The 15,379-nt window shown below is 50.3% G+C and overlaps 1 protein-coding gene and 1 pseudogene across 6 annotated transcripts in view; one reads left to right on the forward strand and one right to left on the reverse strand.

Moving 5' to 3' along the window:
* Positions 1-2,338, reverse strand: part of LOC121033383 (40S ribosomal protein S3a-like) — a 3,860-nt pseudogene extending 1,522 nt beyond the window's left edge.
* Positions 1-15,379, forward strand: part of CTDSPL (CTD small phosphatase like) — a 121,249-nt gene that overhangs the window by 102,177 nt on the left and 3,693 nt on the right. For 5 of the 6 annotated variants that reach the window (XM_040479777.1, XM_040479778.1, XM_040479779.1 and 2 more), the window contains 3 exons: positions 4,155-4,211; positions 7,639-7,731; positions 11,585-11,770. In XM_040479777.1, the coding sequence (XP_040335711.1) occupies positions 4,155-4,211; positions 7,639-7,731; positions 11,585-11,770 (336 nt within the window). Of the gene's footprint in view, positions 1-4,154; positions 4,212-7,638; positions 7,732-11,584; positions 11,771-15,201; positions 15,377-15,379 lie in introns of those variants that run through there. The other variant, XM_040479783.1, reaches the window with a different exon arrangement.

Raw genomic sequence — 15,379 nt, forward strand, 5'->3', positions numbered from 1 at the left:
AGGGTATCTGTGTGTTGGAAGGAAGAAGTAGGGTCCTGGTCCTATTTTTCTTGGGGTGCTTCTGGAGATGAGCTGCTCCACTATCACTGGCCAGTTTGATCCCATTCCTCCTTGTACCCCAACCCGTGACACCCCTTACTTTGCGGAGAGATATGAAGGCACCCTCCATGGTTGGGGGGCGTGGGGGGTGTCTCACATGAACCAGTCATTCCTTGACCATTGCAGGGGACGTTGGAAAAGCCATCAAATTTACCTGAAGAACTTTCTGTCAGGAACATCCTTCCTTATGCCTGCTTCTCACTAAACAGAAGCCTTCCTTGATAGGACAAGGCCAGGCGGTTGTCTGTGAGTCCTTTGGGAGAATAGAGGAGGTAACACACATACTCTAGCAGTGAGACAGGCCACTGGGGCCTGGAGGTACCACCTCATTCCCCAGCACCCTGAGGGCCCTTCCAGGATTGGTCCCCTGGTTGCCATGACCTTATGTCCCAGCTCAGCTCTGAATAGCATTGGAAGCCTTTTCTCCCCTGTGGGCAAGTTGCTCAGGACTTTTCAAAGGCCTCTGGAGGAAAGCCCTTTGGAGCAGGGGTTATTTGCCATTTCGGCCTGGACAGCTTCCTCCCAGGCTCTGGGAGTGTGGGCAATGCTGACCAGACTGCCCGAGGCTATGGAGGCTTCCTGACTCCAAAGGCAGGACCTTAACAGCCCCTGATGTCTCCAAGGCCTGCTCAAAGAGCATTATACAGAAGCTGATGTGAACAGCGTCTCTTCATTTCTTCCCTCCCTGGCTTGCCTATATTTGCAAGCAGAATATCCTTTATTGTAGGGGCGGGGGGGGGGGGCGCTATTCAAATATACTTAACATACAGGGTTATATTCGTTTCAGGTACACGACACAGTGATTCAACAATTCTATACGTTTCTCAGTGCTCATCAAGACACATGTACTCTTTCTTTTTCATCACAAAGGAGATTTTTTATTTGTCACCATTAAATGTCTGAATTTTATTTTATTTTATTTTATTTTTTAATTTTTTTTTTCCAACGTTTATTTATTTTTGGGACAGAGAGAGACAGAGCATGAACGGGGGAGGGGCAGAGAGAGAGGGAGACACAGAATCGGAAACAGGCTCCAGGCTCCGAGCCATCAGCCCAGAGCCCGACGCGGGGCTCGAACTCACGGACCGCGAGATCGTGACCTGGCTGAAGTCGGACGCCTAACCGACTGCGCCACCCAGGCGCCCCTAAATGTCTGAATTTTAAACAGATTCTTACAGGCTCTTACCCACCAGCTCATTCAACGTTAGCACCGGTCTCATCCCCAGTAACTTCTCCAGAACTACCACCTTCCAACCATGAAGCTTCATGAGCTTTTCCAATTCAAACCTGGGCTTCTTCAGCATTTTTACTTTTCTTTTCTTTTTTTTTTTTTTTTAATTTTTTTAATATTTAGTTTTGAGAGAGAGAGAGTGCGAACAAGGGAGGGGTTGCAGAGAGAGGGAGACACAGAATCGGAAGCAGTCTCCGGGCTCCGAGCTGTCAGCGCGGAGCCCGACTCGGGGCCCGAACTCACAAACCTGAGATCCTGACCCGAGCTGAAGTCAGACACTTAACCGACTGAGCCACCCAGGTGCCCCAGCATTTTTAGTTTTCTAATGAAGACATCATGGGGTGGATAAATAGACTGACAAGCCTTTTCTGTGTCTTTTCCGATGCTGTCCGGAATCAATTTATTGACCAGTTCTTTCAAGTCATTTGCACCTCTCGGGTCATGATTTCCACCATCTTTTTCTGAACTCGGCTGACCTGTTGGTGCTGAGTGTAAGAGATCTTCTGAATCTGATTGTTGCTTTTTTTTTTTTTTTAATAGCAAAACCAACACAAAACAGACAAAGCAAGTAACCATCAGTAGTCTTGACATCAATATGAGTTTCAATCATAGTCTGCCATTTTTTGACCATGGAGCACACTTTGTCACAGGAAAGATCCATGCCATGGATGTTAGGCAGTTTTTGCCCTGTACGTCCTCAGTAATTAGGTTGAATTTTCTAAATGCAACTTCATCGTTCCGCAGATGAGCAGGGCTCACTTCAAAAACACGACCCTGGAGGCCATCAGATGCAATTTCAGTCCCTTGAGTCCTCGTGACTACTGTTTTTCCAGGATTTCTTATATTAAATGTAGCTGGTGCTTTCACATCCTACCAGTCTTTCTTAGGAAATGGCTCGACCACTTTCTTCGTGGCTGCCTTTTTGCCACCTTTCACAAGGTGCTTATTCTTGCCCACTGCCATGGCGCTGCTCAGGGAGCCAAAGGCCAGGTATGTGTGCTCTGAATCTCCTTTATCTATTTCACCCACCCTTCCACCCACCTTCCCTCTGGCAACTGCCTTTATTGTTCAGTTTTTAATGTTCTGGGGCATTTCAGAGGCCTTGGAGAATCTGAAAGCTGTGACCTCTCTTGAGATCATACAACTGTAAACATACAACTGTTTCACACAGAGGCTCTTAGACCCAGGTTAAGAACCGTGGCTTGGCATGGCCTCCTTTACATAGCACGTAAGAAGAAACCGAGGCTGAGGCTTGATTTGAGCTGGGGAATGGTTGTTCTCTTTTAATATACTCTATGGAATATGATTTTGCAATCTAATAATGCCTTGTTAGAGTTTCTTCCTTCATGATTTTGTATTTTGGTTGTGGAATTATAAGATACTGAACTCCTCCTTGGCCTTCCAACCACAAGAGTGACTAAACTGTAATCTTAAGCTTCAGGTACTCTATTGAGTGCTTAGCAATGGTTCTGTGATCTAGTATTTTCTGTTTACTTAGCAAAGAACAATGCATGTGTGTACGATGATGGGCTTAATAAAAGCAGACCCCAGTTCACATTCTGACCAGAGACTCTGCCCTGCACACCCCTGTCCGCACCCCTGCCCAATAGCCACCGCACACGTGCTGTCTTCCCTCTGTCTCTCTCCTGTTTGTCCCAGGGGTTTGTGTTCTGAGTCTCTTGGGCCTGTTCATTGGAGTAGTTGCTACCTCATTTGCGGACTTCAATTTAGAACTTCATGTTAAACCTGGTATTGATTCACACGAGGACTGCCGAAATAATCATGTTTGCATTTTAAGTATCATTAGTATTGTCAAAGACTTATTTTAAATAGGCTTGAGTCTGTGGCTGTGCTGGGTATTGTGTTACTTAGAACAGAGCAATCCAGGGTGGGCCGGCTCTCCCCACTGCCCAGGGCAGGAGACGGTGCCAGGCAAGGCGGAAATCACTGCTGCTCAGGACCAGATGGAGCCATGGGCACACATCAGACCCATTACCGCAGCTGTGGAAGAGAGGAGAAACGAAGGTCCAGAGGGAAAGGAGCCGAGGCCGTGGCCTGTGGCCTCTGATTTCACCTCACGTCTGTGGCCCTGCTTTGTGTCCTGTGCTCAGCATCTCCTGCCCAGCAGCCCATCACAGGGCAGCTTACATCCGCGGGTCCAATGCAAATCAGTTTCCCCCCAAGTCGCAAGTCCTCTGGGACCACTGGGCTCTCACCTCCTCCCCCTGGTGGCCAGTCCTGGTTCCACACCATGTGGCAGGGCTCTAGGCGAGAACTGGAGTTTCTGAGGAGCCCCATTCTCTGGCCAGGCTGCCCTACCTTTGTTGTTTAGGCCAGGGAGATGATAGAGAGGTTGGACCGAGATGCTGAAAGTTTAACGATATTCAGAACAGAAAAAAATGTGCTTTCCTGCTTGTGCTTATTTTAAGGAATCAAAGCATACTTCAACATCCTTCACCTAAAACTTTTTTCCAGTGACAGCTGGGTGGCTGTCGGTTAAGTGTCCAACTTCGGTTCAGGTCATGATCTCACGGGTCATGGGTTCAAGCCCCACGTTGGGCTCTGTGCTGACAGCTCAGAGCCTGAAGCCTGCTTCAAATTCTGTGTCTCCCTCTCTCTGCTCCTCTCCCGCTCATGCCTGCTTGCTCGCTCTCTCTCTCTCTCTCTGCCTCTCTCAAAAATAAATAAACATTAAAAAAAAAATATGTTTAGCTGTTTTTTCCAATAATAAAAACATTGGTCCAGGCAAACCTTATTCTTTCTAAAGTTTCCAATTTTATTTTGTTCTTTCGGATATATTAATTATAATTTCTTTTCTCTCTAGCCCATTAGTAATGCTGATTTTATTGTTCCGGTTGAAATCGATGGAACTATACATCAGGTAAGAAATCAAAGCTAAATCTGAGCTGCAATTAGCATTTTTTGGTAATTACGTTTCCTATGAACTTAATTCTAAATTCCCATTTCATCAACACTTTTATTACTGAATCAAAAGGGAGCAAGCTTTGTAAAATAAATACAGTGATTTCCTGCTTTCTTTTTTTCACTGATGCATTTACTTTATAGTGAGTGTATAAGGGAAACTATAATCCATTTGTAGATAGTAGATGTGGCTGCAAGTTGGAATAGTTCTTTGATTTGATTCAGACTTTTAGAAGTTTCCATATCCCCCACTGGCCTAGCTTGATGGTCTAATTAACTTCCTCATGTAATGGCTTTCGGCTACTCTCCTAGCAGGCAAAAGGAAAATGCCACAAGTACCCACTTATGGTGGGATGTTGGGAAGAGATGTCAGTTTCCAATACCTGCCACTCTAGACTGATCTTGTTACTCCTACATCATGTTCTCCAGTGGATCTTTAGCAAAATCCCAACCAAAAGGATGTGTGTTTTTGGATCAGGAGACAACTTTGAATAAAGATGCCCTAGTTAATTGGCACGCATCTTTGTTCTGATGGTTTTTTTTTTCCCCTTATCTGCATGAAGCTTCTCCAGGAATAGCTTCATTTATGAACATACTGGAACACTGTGGGAAAACTCCTAGCCTTGGAAGTTGAGGAGTAGGGGCGATTTGTAAGGTTTTCCACGGGGATGGTGTGACCCTCCTCTTGTCGACCCAGGGTCTTAAAGGGAGAGTCTCTGGCCTGATTGTGTTTATATCCCAGGAAGGAAAATCTCTCTTGGTGCTTGAGCCATAACAGGATGTCTTTCCTTAACAACACCAGTAGTTTCCTTGGCCCTTGAGGACAGGGTGTCAGAGTTGATGTCTTGGAAATCAGCTGGTCCGACCGTGTCGTTGTCCAGATGGGGTAACTGAGGCTCGGCCAGAGAAAGGGTTGGTTCAAGGTCACATCCATGGAAAGAATTAAAATGAGACTTCCAGTCTTTTGCCTCCTGGCCCATGGCTCTTTTCCTGATACCCTGGTCCCTTCCCTTCCCAGGCAGGAGGTCTTGCCAGGAAGCTGGCCCTTGGAAAGGCAGCTTTATTTCCAGTGTCTCCACATGTCATGCTTTTAAAAGCCAGCAGGGAGCCAAAAGACAGGCACTTGGGCATTTAACATTTGCAAAAGCACCAACTGAATTAACTCAGCATCTGAGAAGCAGTTAAGGCTTCATTTATTACCTTGGCTTCTGCTACAAAATAAGGAGACAAAGGAGAGGCTGCCCACTGGCATGGCAAGAATTAGGAGAGAAATTAATCCTTCCTTCTTACCTTGCAACTGTGAGCATGACCCTCAGGGCCTGACCTGCGACAGCCAGCCCACTCTCAAAGGAGCCACCCCGGCTCCCCCAGCCTCCCTCCAGACTGTACTGTGATTCATATGGCGATAGATACTCCAGGGTCCCAGGGGTGGGATCAGAAACCCTCTCTCCTGAGGGAATGAAGCCACAGGCGCCAAGAGGAGGACCAAGGCCCTGGCGAAGGCCGTGGCCTCGTTCAAGTAATCCAGGATAGGCTGTGCAGGTCCCGATGGGCCTATTCTTGGTTACTTGCACGCGGACGCGGGCCTGGACGCCGGCATCCGGGCCCAGGACCTTCCTCTCTGCCAGAGGCACCAACACCAGAGTTCCCAAATCAGTCTCCTGCCCTCTGCATGTAGCAAAGCTTGCTTTCCAAGCAGCATTCCCAAGGGGACTGAGGACCACAGGCCACACCCATTCCCTGGCACCGAGGAGCCTCATGGACAAAGCAGGGGCCTGGAGCTACTGCAGCCACAAGCCCTGCCCCAGCCCCACCCCCAGCCTCCCAGCTCCTCACAGCCCTGCTGGCACCCCCGCCAGGCCTCTGGCCCTTCACTCCACCCACGGCCACAGACCGTGCTTACCCCAGTCTTTCAGTGGGCCACAAGTTTCCCACCGAGTCCTGGCTCTGTGCAGAATTCTTCTGCCATGCACGCATCCCCTGTGTGGTACAGAGCCCCGTCCGCCCTCTGTGACTCCGTAGGATAGACGGCTGGCAACATCTGCCATTCACGGCCTCACATGTGCTCCCCCTGACCTGCCTTTCACACTTTCTCTTTAGCCCCTTCGTCTATCCGCCGTCTCTAAAGGGCTGGTCACGAAGGGCTCTGGCCTTGCTCTCACACCCAGGTACTTTCAGGCCAGGTCTCATGCTCCTACCGCTTCCTCTGCCTGGAAGCTTGCTTCTCATCCTTACCCGCCTGGTGAACTCTTGTTCATCCTGCAAGGCCCAGGCCAGATGTTACCTTCTGTGATTCCTTCCCCTTGAGAGGGGAGTTCATTGTCCTTAATTTATCTCTCTACTACAACTTGGATATGCATGCTCATTTTGATTTGTTCTTATTTGTATCTGCTCTAGACTGTGAGCTCTTCAAGGGCAAGGCCTGTGTTTTGTTCATGTTTGTAACTTCTTCAGGCTGAGTACAGAGCTGGGGCTCCGTGAATATGAGCTGAATTGAATTTTAATAAGTCTGATTTATTTTAGGGAAGTGGCTAATTTCACATGGAATTTATTCACGTTTTAATTAGTTCTTCCCTCCTCCCACCTTCCCTATCTTCTCTCACCAGCTTTGCCTTGTCTCCCATTTCCCTGGTCTCCTCAGATTTGTTCAGGTTCCCCAGTCAGGAGCACGGAGCCACCCAGCCACTCCAGGAAAGCCTCTTCTTTGCCCCCCTCTGCCTGGAGGCCCCTCCTGATGGGGCCCTGGGAGTAGGCTGGCGTCACGTCCCCCAAAGTCTATTTCTGTACCGAGCTCAAGTAGAGTCACCTTTGTGGCGTCAAGTGGATGGCTTCCCACACTGACAGGGAAGGCACCTCTCGCCTCTTTGCTGGGCCTGCGCTCCCACCCCAGGCTTTCTGGCGAGAGAGGTGTTCCAGTCGAGGGTACGAGGTGGCCGCTTGTCCCGGAGCTGCCAGACATTGGGTCGGGCCTGGACGTCTGAATGGACGGCCCCTGGGCTGTAGCCTGTGTCCACATAGGGCCTGACCCACAACACGTACTGAGAAACACGGGTGAGGGAAGGAGCCGTTTCGCACAAACACGGCACAACCCTTCTACTTGTTCTGAAAATCCCTAAGACCCCCAGTACCGCGGTCAGCTTCCCTTTCCCTCTTCAGAGGAGGGTGCACCAGACTCAGACCGGGAGCCCGGTCTGAGGAGTGTGTGTGTGGCCTAACGTGCCACATCTGACTGTGTAGCCCTCGTACAGTTGGGGTGTCCCCCCCACCCATAGAGCTGGGGACAGCAAGCAGTTCCCTTTTAAGGAATTCTTCCTACGTGGGTGTTGGGCCCAGGCCACCCCAGCAGCTGCCATGACTGACCAGCCTGCTGTCTGCTGCTGTTGCAGGTGTATGTGCTGAAGCGGCCCCACGTGGATGAGTTCCTCCAGAGGATGGGCCAGCTCTTTGAGTGTGTGCTCTTTACTGCCAGCTTGGCCAAGGTACGTCCTGCTCCCAGCTGGGCTCCCCCAGCCCCTCCACCCTGACCCCCTGTCTGCCAGGCAGCCCTCTGTTAAGGTGTGGGAAGCTGTTTCCATGGTGACAGTTTCCCACCCCGGATGGGATGGATGCAGGCCACGTGCACAGCGCCAGCCTGAAAGGCTTCTGGGTTATTACCATGGTGACAGGGAGCCTTTGGAACAAATGCTCCGTGAAGTTGCTGCCTGCAGCCGCCTCAAGCTGGATGTCCACAGACCAGGAAATCAGTGTGTCCCGCGTAACTGGGAAAGGGCATCTGCCCCTCGGCTGTTGACTGGCAGACCCCTGCTAGGGGCTCAAGCCTTTGCGTCCTCCATTGGCTTACACAGGTTTGGGGAAGGATAAGTGTCCAAGACTTAGCCACATGCACGGGCCAGAGGAGGGTTCTGACAGCCCTAGTGAGCCATGTGATCTCGGACAAGTGACTTCACTTGTCTTGACTCCATTTCTTCTAGAAATTGGGGATGATTTCCTCTACCACCTGGGGTGGATCAAATGAAATAATACTTGTAAAGGGCAGAGCGTCGTGCTTGACTCATTCAGCAAACGTTCCTGGAGCACCTGTTGTGCTCCATATGCCCTGCGGGCACTGTCACGCGGTAAGTAAGTCTCCTGGTGCTCAGGGTTTAATTATCATAATTATTAATGGTGACAAAATAATTCACATGTTTTGGCCTTATAGCTTGGTATGAATCTTTGACCCAGCGTCTACACTGGCTCTAACCAAAGAGAGTGGTTTCTTTGCCCTTCCCCACTGTTTAAAGGAAGTAGCAGGTGCATAGGACGGCCCCCCCCCCCCCCGTATGGTTATGTCTGCCCTTTCACAGGTGTGCTGAGGTGCTGTGCCTCAGGTGGAGAGGGCGGGCCCCAGTCCTCGGAGGAGATCCTTGCCATGACCACCCCTCAAATCCTGACTCTGATGGGGCCAGCGCCATCATTTGTTGGTGGCGCCACCAGCGTCCCCGTGGGCACCTTGGGGACTCTGAAGTGGCCCCAGAGATGAGCTTTGTGGGGCGCAGGTTAGCAATCTGCTCATCTCCAGACCTGCTGCAAGGACTCTCCCCTTCCCCACCCCCTACAATGTCCTGGCTCGGGGTGGCTCCCTTCTCCTCTGCGTGCTGGGGACTCTGACCCCAGGTGCCCAGACATACCGCTTTGCCAGACGGGGCATTCCTGGTCTGAATCATGTCTCAGTCACGGCTGAGATGAGAGGGAGCCCCACCTGCACAACGTTCTGCCAGACTCATTGGCAGGCCTTAGGGCATGAGCTCGGTAGAAAGGGAATCCAAAACCTAGGCCTCACTTTGGCATACTAAAAAGAGCATGGCCTCGGGGAAGACCTAATCTTCCCCGGTGGGCGCTCTTTCGCATGAATGGCACCAAGACGAACCGTAGCGTGGATGGGTCTCCTGGCGGGGCTCTGGGGCACCGAGGAGCCTGAAGTGACAACTGCAGAAGTAACAGACAGGAAGATGACACCGGTGTGGTAGATTAAGAATTGGGGGGTGGGGGTTAGGAGGGCGTTTGGCGGGGAAGCTGGCAAAATTGAAACACTCTTTCTCGGCAGTAGTCGCCAGCGCTTAAACATCCTTGTTCAGTCTCTTCCTGGACGTCTCCCACCTGCGCCTCCACCTGTCTCTCCAGCCCTTCCCTCACTGCTACTCCAGCCTGGCTCAGCTGAGTCGGCTCCCAAGTGCAGCCTTCCGGCCCTTTCCTCCCTGATGCACAAGCTCTGCAGACAGGTGGGCGCTCCCCGGTTCTTGGCTCTGGGCTCAGCTCCCAGCCAGCACCACTGGTGCCATGGACCTCCTGGCCCACAGCCCAGAAACCCACAGGAGCCCTGAGCTGATGTCAGAGCCCTTCTATGTCTGTTTCCTCATCTAAGTTTCCTTTTTGATTCGTTCACCCAACAGATACTTGCTTAGAACCTCCCGTGTGTCAGACTCTGTACTAGGCACTGGGGATACGGCAGAGAACAAAGGAGACAAAGCCCCTGCCCTCATGAAGCTTACATTCTCCACATCTGCCTCTAAGGCCCGGAGCCCCCAGACTCAGACGTTCTCTTGAAGGATGTATGCCACCGCCAGTGTTCACAATTATGCGTAAACTAATCACTATTTCCACCTAGAGTCAGCCTCCTAGTACCGGTGGGTACTGCCCTTTCCAGCGGAAAACTGCAGTGCCTGCCTGGTCAGCAGGAAACGGCCTGCTCCTGGACTCTGCCCCCTCGGGATGCGTCTAGGGAAAGGAGGACATTGCCACAGAGTTAGAGCTGCTGCCCGTAGGCCCGTGGCCCCACATCCTGCAGCGTGCTGGCATTTCTCTGCACCCCGGGGGCTGCCGTGCATTCCGGGTACTTCCTGCCTCCCTGGCAGAGTTGCGGGTCTTTGTGCTGTCACTCTCTTTCACTTCCAGCCCCAGCCACTCAATGGGAACCCCGTCTTTTCGACATCTTCATTTATGAAGATTTTCCCTCAGGGATGACCTCTTTATTTCCTTATCCGGGTCAGCTTGCTTTGGGAAAATCCCCCAGGCCACGAGAGAAGGCCAAATACGGTGAGCCCCACACTCCCTCCCATAAAACTCGTGGGCTCTGCGGGGCACCTGGGTGACTCAGTCAGTTGAGTTTCTGACTCTTGCTTTCGGCTCAGGCCGTGATCCCGGGATGGTGGAACTGAGCCCCGCATCAGGCTCTATACTGAGCATAGAGCCTGCTTGGGATTCTCTCTTTCCCCTTCTCCGTCTCTCTCTCTCTCTCTCTCTCTCTCTCTCTCTCTCTCTCTCACTGAAAAAGCAAAACAAAGTTGAAAAAAACCTCCCGGGCTTCAAGTAAACAGAAGTGGGTGTCTGGGCACCGTCCCTGTGCTGGTGCTGGTCTGGCCCAGCTCCTCAGAGAGCACGCGTAGGAGGCAGTGCGCCCTCATGCCACACAAGCCAAATGCAGAGTCTACTCATTCGTTCGGTGACAAAACTAGTGTTTAGAGCCCCCACCATGAGGTGGGCATGGTGCAAGGTGCCCGGGACATCCTGGTGAACACGCCAGACAAGGCCTGCGCTCTGGCCAGAGAAGAGAAAATCCGGTAATCCCCGGGGGTGGTGAGCTCTGTGAAGGAAGCCACTGTGAGACCCCGGTAGCCAGAAAGGGAGGTATAGGTGGCTCTACGTGGGTGGTAAGGAAAGCCAAGACCCGAAAGGCGAAGGGACAGAAGGAGAAGTTTGTGCAGAGACCTGAGGAGGGAATGTTGCGTGCGGAGGGAGCACTGGTGCAGGGGTTCTGACCACGTTCAAGGCCAGTGCGGCTCGGGTGACGAGCTGGAGCTGAGCAGGGGCACACATCACGTAGCCGTGGCCGTGCGGGACAGGGCGGGCCCCGAGGAGTGCGGGCCTTACTCCAGGGCCGGTGGGTCCGCGGCGGGGTGTCGTAAGCAGGGGTGATGGGGCGTGAGAGGAGCAGCTGCGTGGGCTGCAAAGGAGACGCAAGGGGGAGCGGGCAGGCCCTTTGAGAGGCTCACGCAGCTGGCCCAGGCAGAGGTTACACACACCGGGAGCCGGGCGGTATATTACAGATGCAGGTGGATTCAAGATACTCTTGGTGGCGGAACCGCCAAGAACTTCTGACGGACTGGATATGAGAAGTGAGAGAAGTTGCAGCAGCCAGGCTGTCTTACACACATGGAGAGGAAAGCAAGCAGGATCCTAAAACATGTCCAATTATGTGAACCCCTGTCTGGAAAAGTAATGTGGATCTTGCTGTAGTAGGGCAGGTCTCTGGGCTCTTCCAGGCGCCCGGCCTTCACCACGACTCCTGCTTTCCAGTACGCAGACCCCGTGGCCGACCTGCTGGACCGCTGGGGCGTGTTCCGGGCCCGGCTCTTCAGAGAATCGTGCGTCTTCCATCGTGGCAACTACGTGAAAGACCTGAGTCGCCTGGGCCGGGAGCTGAGCAAAGTGATCATCGTGGACAATTCTCCGGCCTCCTACATCTTCCATCCTGAGAACGCAGTAAGTAGCCCCGGGGGAGAGCACGGGGCTGGGCGGGGGAGGGGGGGGGGCCCATCCAGCTTCGCCTTCGTGCTCTCAAGCATCTGCACCAGCTCTCTTGGCCTGGCCTTGGTGAAACCCCAGCTCTGCCACTTAGCAGTTGCGTGACACTGACCCAGTTCGTTCACCTCACTGAGCCTTAGTTGCCTCGTCCACCAAATGGGAATTCTGGGGGCGCTGACCCATAGGAAGGTTGGAGGATGGAGTGTGACAGAGCGTGGAAAGCACTTGGAACAGTGCCTGTGATGGGTGAGTGCTCAGTGGGGCTGCATCTTAGCGTTGTTAGTGTTGTTCCTGAGAAGGGTTCCGTCGCGAACCTCCTGGAGCTGGCTCATGGCTCCCGTAGACTCAAAAGGCCTGGCTACCTCTTCAGCAGAAGACGTTCTTAAACAAGAATGAATGAAACACCTCGATAAAGGCCTTCAGACAAGCCTGCCAAGCTTTCCCACCTCACAATGATGTCTGAAAAGTATACAGTGGGGACATCTCCTACCTAAAACTCCCCGGAGTGTGACAGTCCCCACTGGGTGCAGCATGACTGTCCAAGCAAGAGAGACATGCTCACCCACCTCCCGTCCTACGTTTCCAGGGAAAGGGAGGTCAGCCAACCCCGCTGGTGACTGCCAGCCATCAGCAGGACCACCACACTGGCCCTCAGCTCAGGCAGCCTTTCCCGGAGAGCAGGCTTCCTCCCGAGCCTGGGCTTCTCACACTAAATAAAAGACCCCCCCCCCCCCAGCGTCCTTTCCTTGAATCCAGAGCTCTGTGGCTCCCCATATAGCAAAGAACTGAGTTCAAGCTAGATTCAGTTAGTGAGTAATGATTATTTGAGTAAACGTTCCAAATTTATTATATTTACATGCATTCATTATAGTGAGTTAATCAAATTCATCGTAATGCATTTTGTCATGTGTCTCTTAACAGATAAGGATTACTTCTTAATACAATCACAATTCCATTATCCCATCTGACAGAGCTAACAGTTTCTTAATACTCTCTAATATCCAGACTGTGTTCATATTTTCCTTATCGTCTCGAAATGTCCTGCATTTGGACTGTTTAAATCAGAACCAAGCAAGGTCCATGCACTGCTTTGGTTAGTAATGCGTATAATCTTAACAATTCTCCCTCCCCTCTCCCTTTTTCTTCCGTCCTGTTTACTGGTTGAAGAAAGTCTAGTTATTTGTCTTACAGAAATGTCCTCTCTTCTGGATTTGTCCAGTTGCAGCCTCGTGCTGGTTTCCCATGTTTCCCTTGAACAAGTACTTAAGAGCACTACTGCCTGATTCAGTGCAGGTTCAGTTTTGGTTTTTCAAGAACACATCACAGGTGGTATTGTGTACTTAGTAGGCTATCACATTAGGAGGCATATCATGTCAGGCTGTCCCACTTTTAAAGACTTCAAATTGATCTTTGGAGTCAGGTGTTGTTAGCCTGATCCTACTGTTTTTAAATTTCCCATCAACCTTTGACCTAGAAATTGAGCGGTCGTTGATGATCATTGCCTGCATCAACTATTTCATTAAGAATTGCGAAATGGCGATTTCTAAATTCTGTCATTCTTTCCACGTGTGTTGGTCAGAACTCCCCCCCCCCTTTTTTTGTTTAAATCAAATTTGCCCTCGTCGACTACTTGATTACCCTAAATTCAGTTTGAATGTTTGAATCGGGAAGTCAGGGTAATGTCTTGGTTCTTTTTCTTTAATTCTTTAATCTTCAGAGTAATGAGTCGATGGTCTAGCAGCTTCCAAAAGTAGCCAGTGAATTTTGGAGGAGGGGGGCATTATGATGAACTCAAGCATTTTTCATTGTTATAACTTAATACATTTATTATTCTTCTGTGTGCTCAAATGTTCGTTCACCTTTGGACAGCGGACATCCCTTCAAATAACGATAGTCTTTGAAAGCTTCCTGCTTCTGGTGCAACAAGATATTCCAGGCTCGTCTTGTCCGTTTCTTACCTCCCCCTGGAATCAACCACTTTTCTATAGAGCCTTGTTCCTATTAGTGGGAATGGTATTGAGAGACCACAGTTTGGATGGACTCTTACTGTTGCTGAGATGTCCTTTGCTTCTGGCCTTTTATACTAGACAGAGCTAACATATATATATTTTTAGAATTAAAATTAAATCATAAATTCATATTGTTTTTCCAGTTCAGTGTTATAACAGTTTTTATTTAATTTCTTTGGTTTTATTTTTGTATTTGTATCTCCTTCTCTTGTGCTGAAATTCTGGGTTCCTAAATATATTAACACTTCATTACATATTTGACTTATTCTATAGTATATGTTTAATAGTTTCCAAATAGAGTACGAATATTATTACTACTACTAAGACAATTGCATGCACTTAGGGTGTCTTTGAGAAATGTACGGACAGAACACTACGTTTTAAAATCACTTGAAATAATTCTCAGTGTGGTTATGTCACCAAGTTTATATGCACCTTGGGTTCATTTTTTATTGCTTTCTTTTCTTAATGGTTTAATTTTATTTCAATTATGTAACACATTTCCATGATTCCAACATCAGAGCTACCAACAGAGATAAATTTGGAGAAGTCTTGTGTCCATGTCTGCCTTCCCCTAGGAATAGTCATTTTTTTGTTAATCCTTACCTTGTTTATATATATTTTTTTATTTTGAGAGAGAGAGAGAGAGAGAGAGAAAAAACACAAGTGGGGGAGGGGCATAAAGAGAAAGAAAGAGAATCCCAAGCAGGCTCCATGCTCTCAGCACAGAGCCCAATGTGGGGCTCAGTCCCACGAACCGTGAGATCATGACCTGAGCTGAAACCAAGTTGGATGCTTATCCGACTGAGCCACCCAGGCACCCCTATTTTTTAATTATACAGTGAATCGTTTCGTTTCTGAGCAGTCCTTCAAAGGGCCCAAAATGTTACTTTTGTGAACTCCTTCGCTTTCCCCAAATTCCTTTTTACATCTCTTGTTTTGCACGGCTGGCTGCTACCCATTACCACCACCACCCCCCACGTCTAAAACTAAGGGAAAATCCTGTCTGTGCCCAGAGCTCAGACTGTCCTGAAATTGTATACTTCTCCTTTTAACCGATCGCTGCTAAGGATGGGAGGAAAGTCTCTGCTTTTGGCTGTGCGGCACAATCGGAAGCCTCGCCGTGCCCGGTTTGTGGGCTCCGTGGTGTCAGTGGCCGGCAGGTAGCTGTGGCTCCAAGTGCTCTGAGGGGTAAGGAGCTGTTAGACGCAGTGGAAAGAGCTTTTGAAACTGGCAGGTGGCAAGGCCAGCTCTCATACACTCCGCGCCGTGGCCACCTTTTCTGTGGCAGGAGAGCAAAACAAGCAGACGCACACACACTGACATTTACACTTCACTTAAAAAGCAAACACACTGAACTCTGCCTTCTTCCTGAACCAGGTAGCTCTGGATCCACCTTAGTTGGGACGGGAGAGAACAAACAAGATGGTGACGATGATGCTTTTTAGACACCCGTCCTCCTTACCAAAGAAAATGCTAAACGTGCGGGCACCAGTCGGGCTAGGAGCTGCCCCCGGTGCCGGGCACGGTTCAGCTGCCCCCTCCACACCCTGTCTTC

The sequence above is a fragment of the Herpailurus yagouaroundi genome, unplaced genomic scaffold (genome assembly GCF_014898765.1).
Source record: "Herpailurus yagouaroundi ecotype Mexico unplaced genomic scaffold, PumYag 159, whole genome shotgun sequence".
In the NCBI taxonomy this organism is placed as follows: domain Eukaryota; kingdom Metazoa; phylum Chordata; class Mammalia; order Carnivora; family Felidae; genus Herpailurus; species Herpailurus yagouaroundi.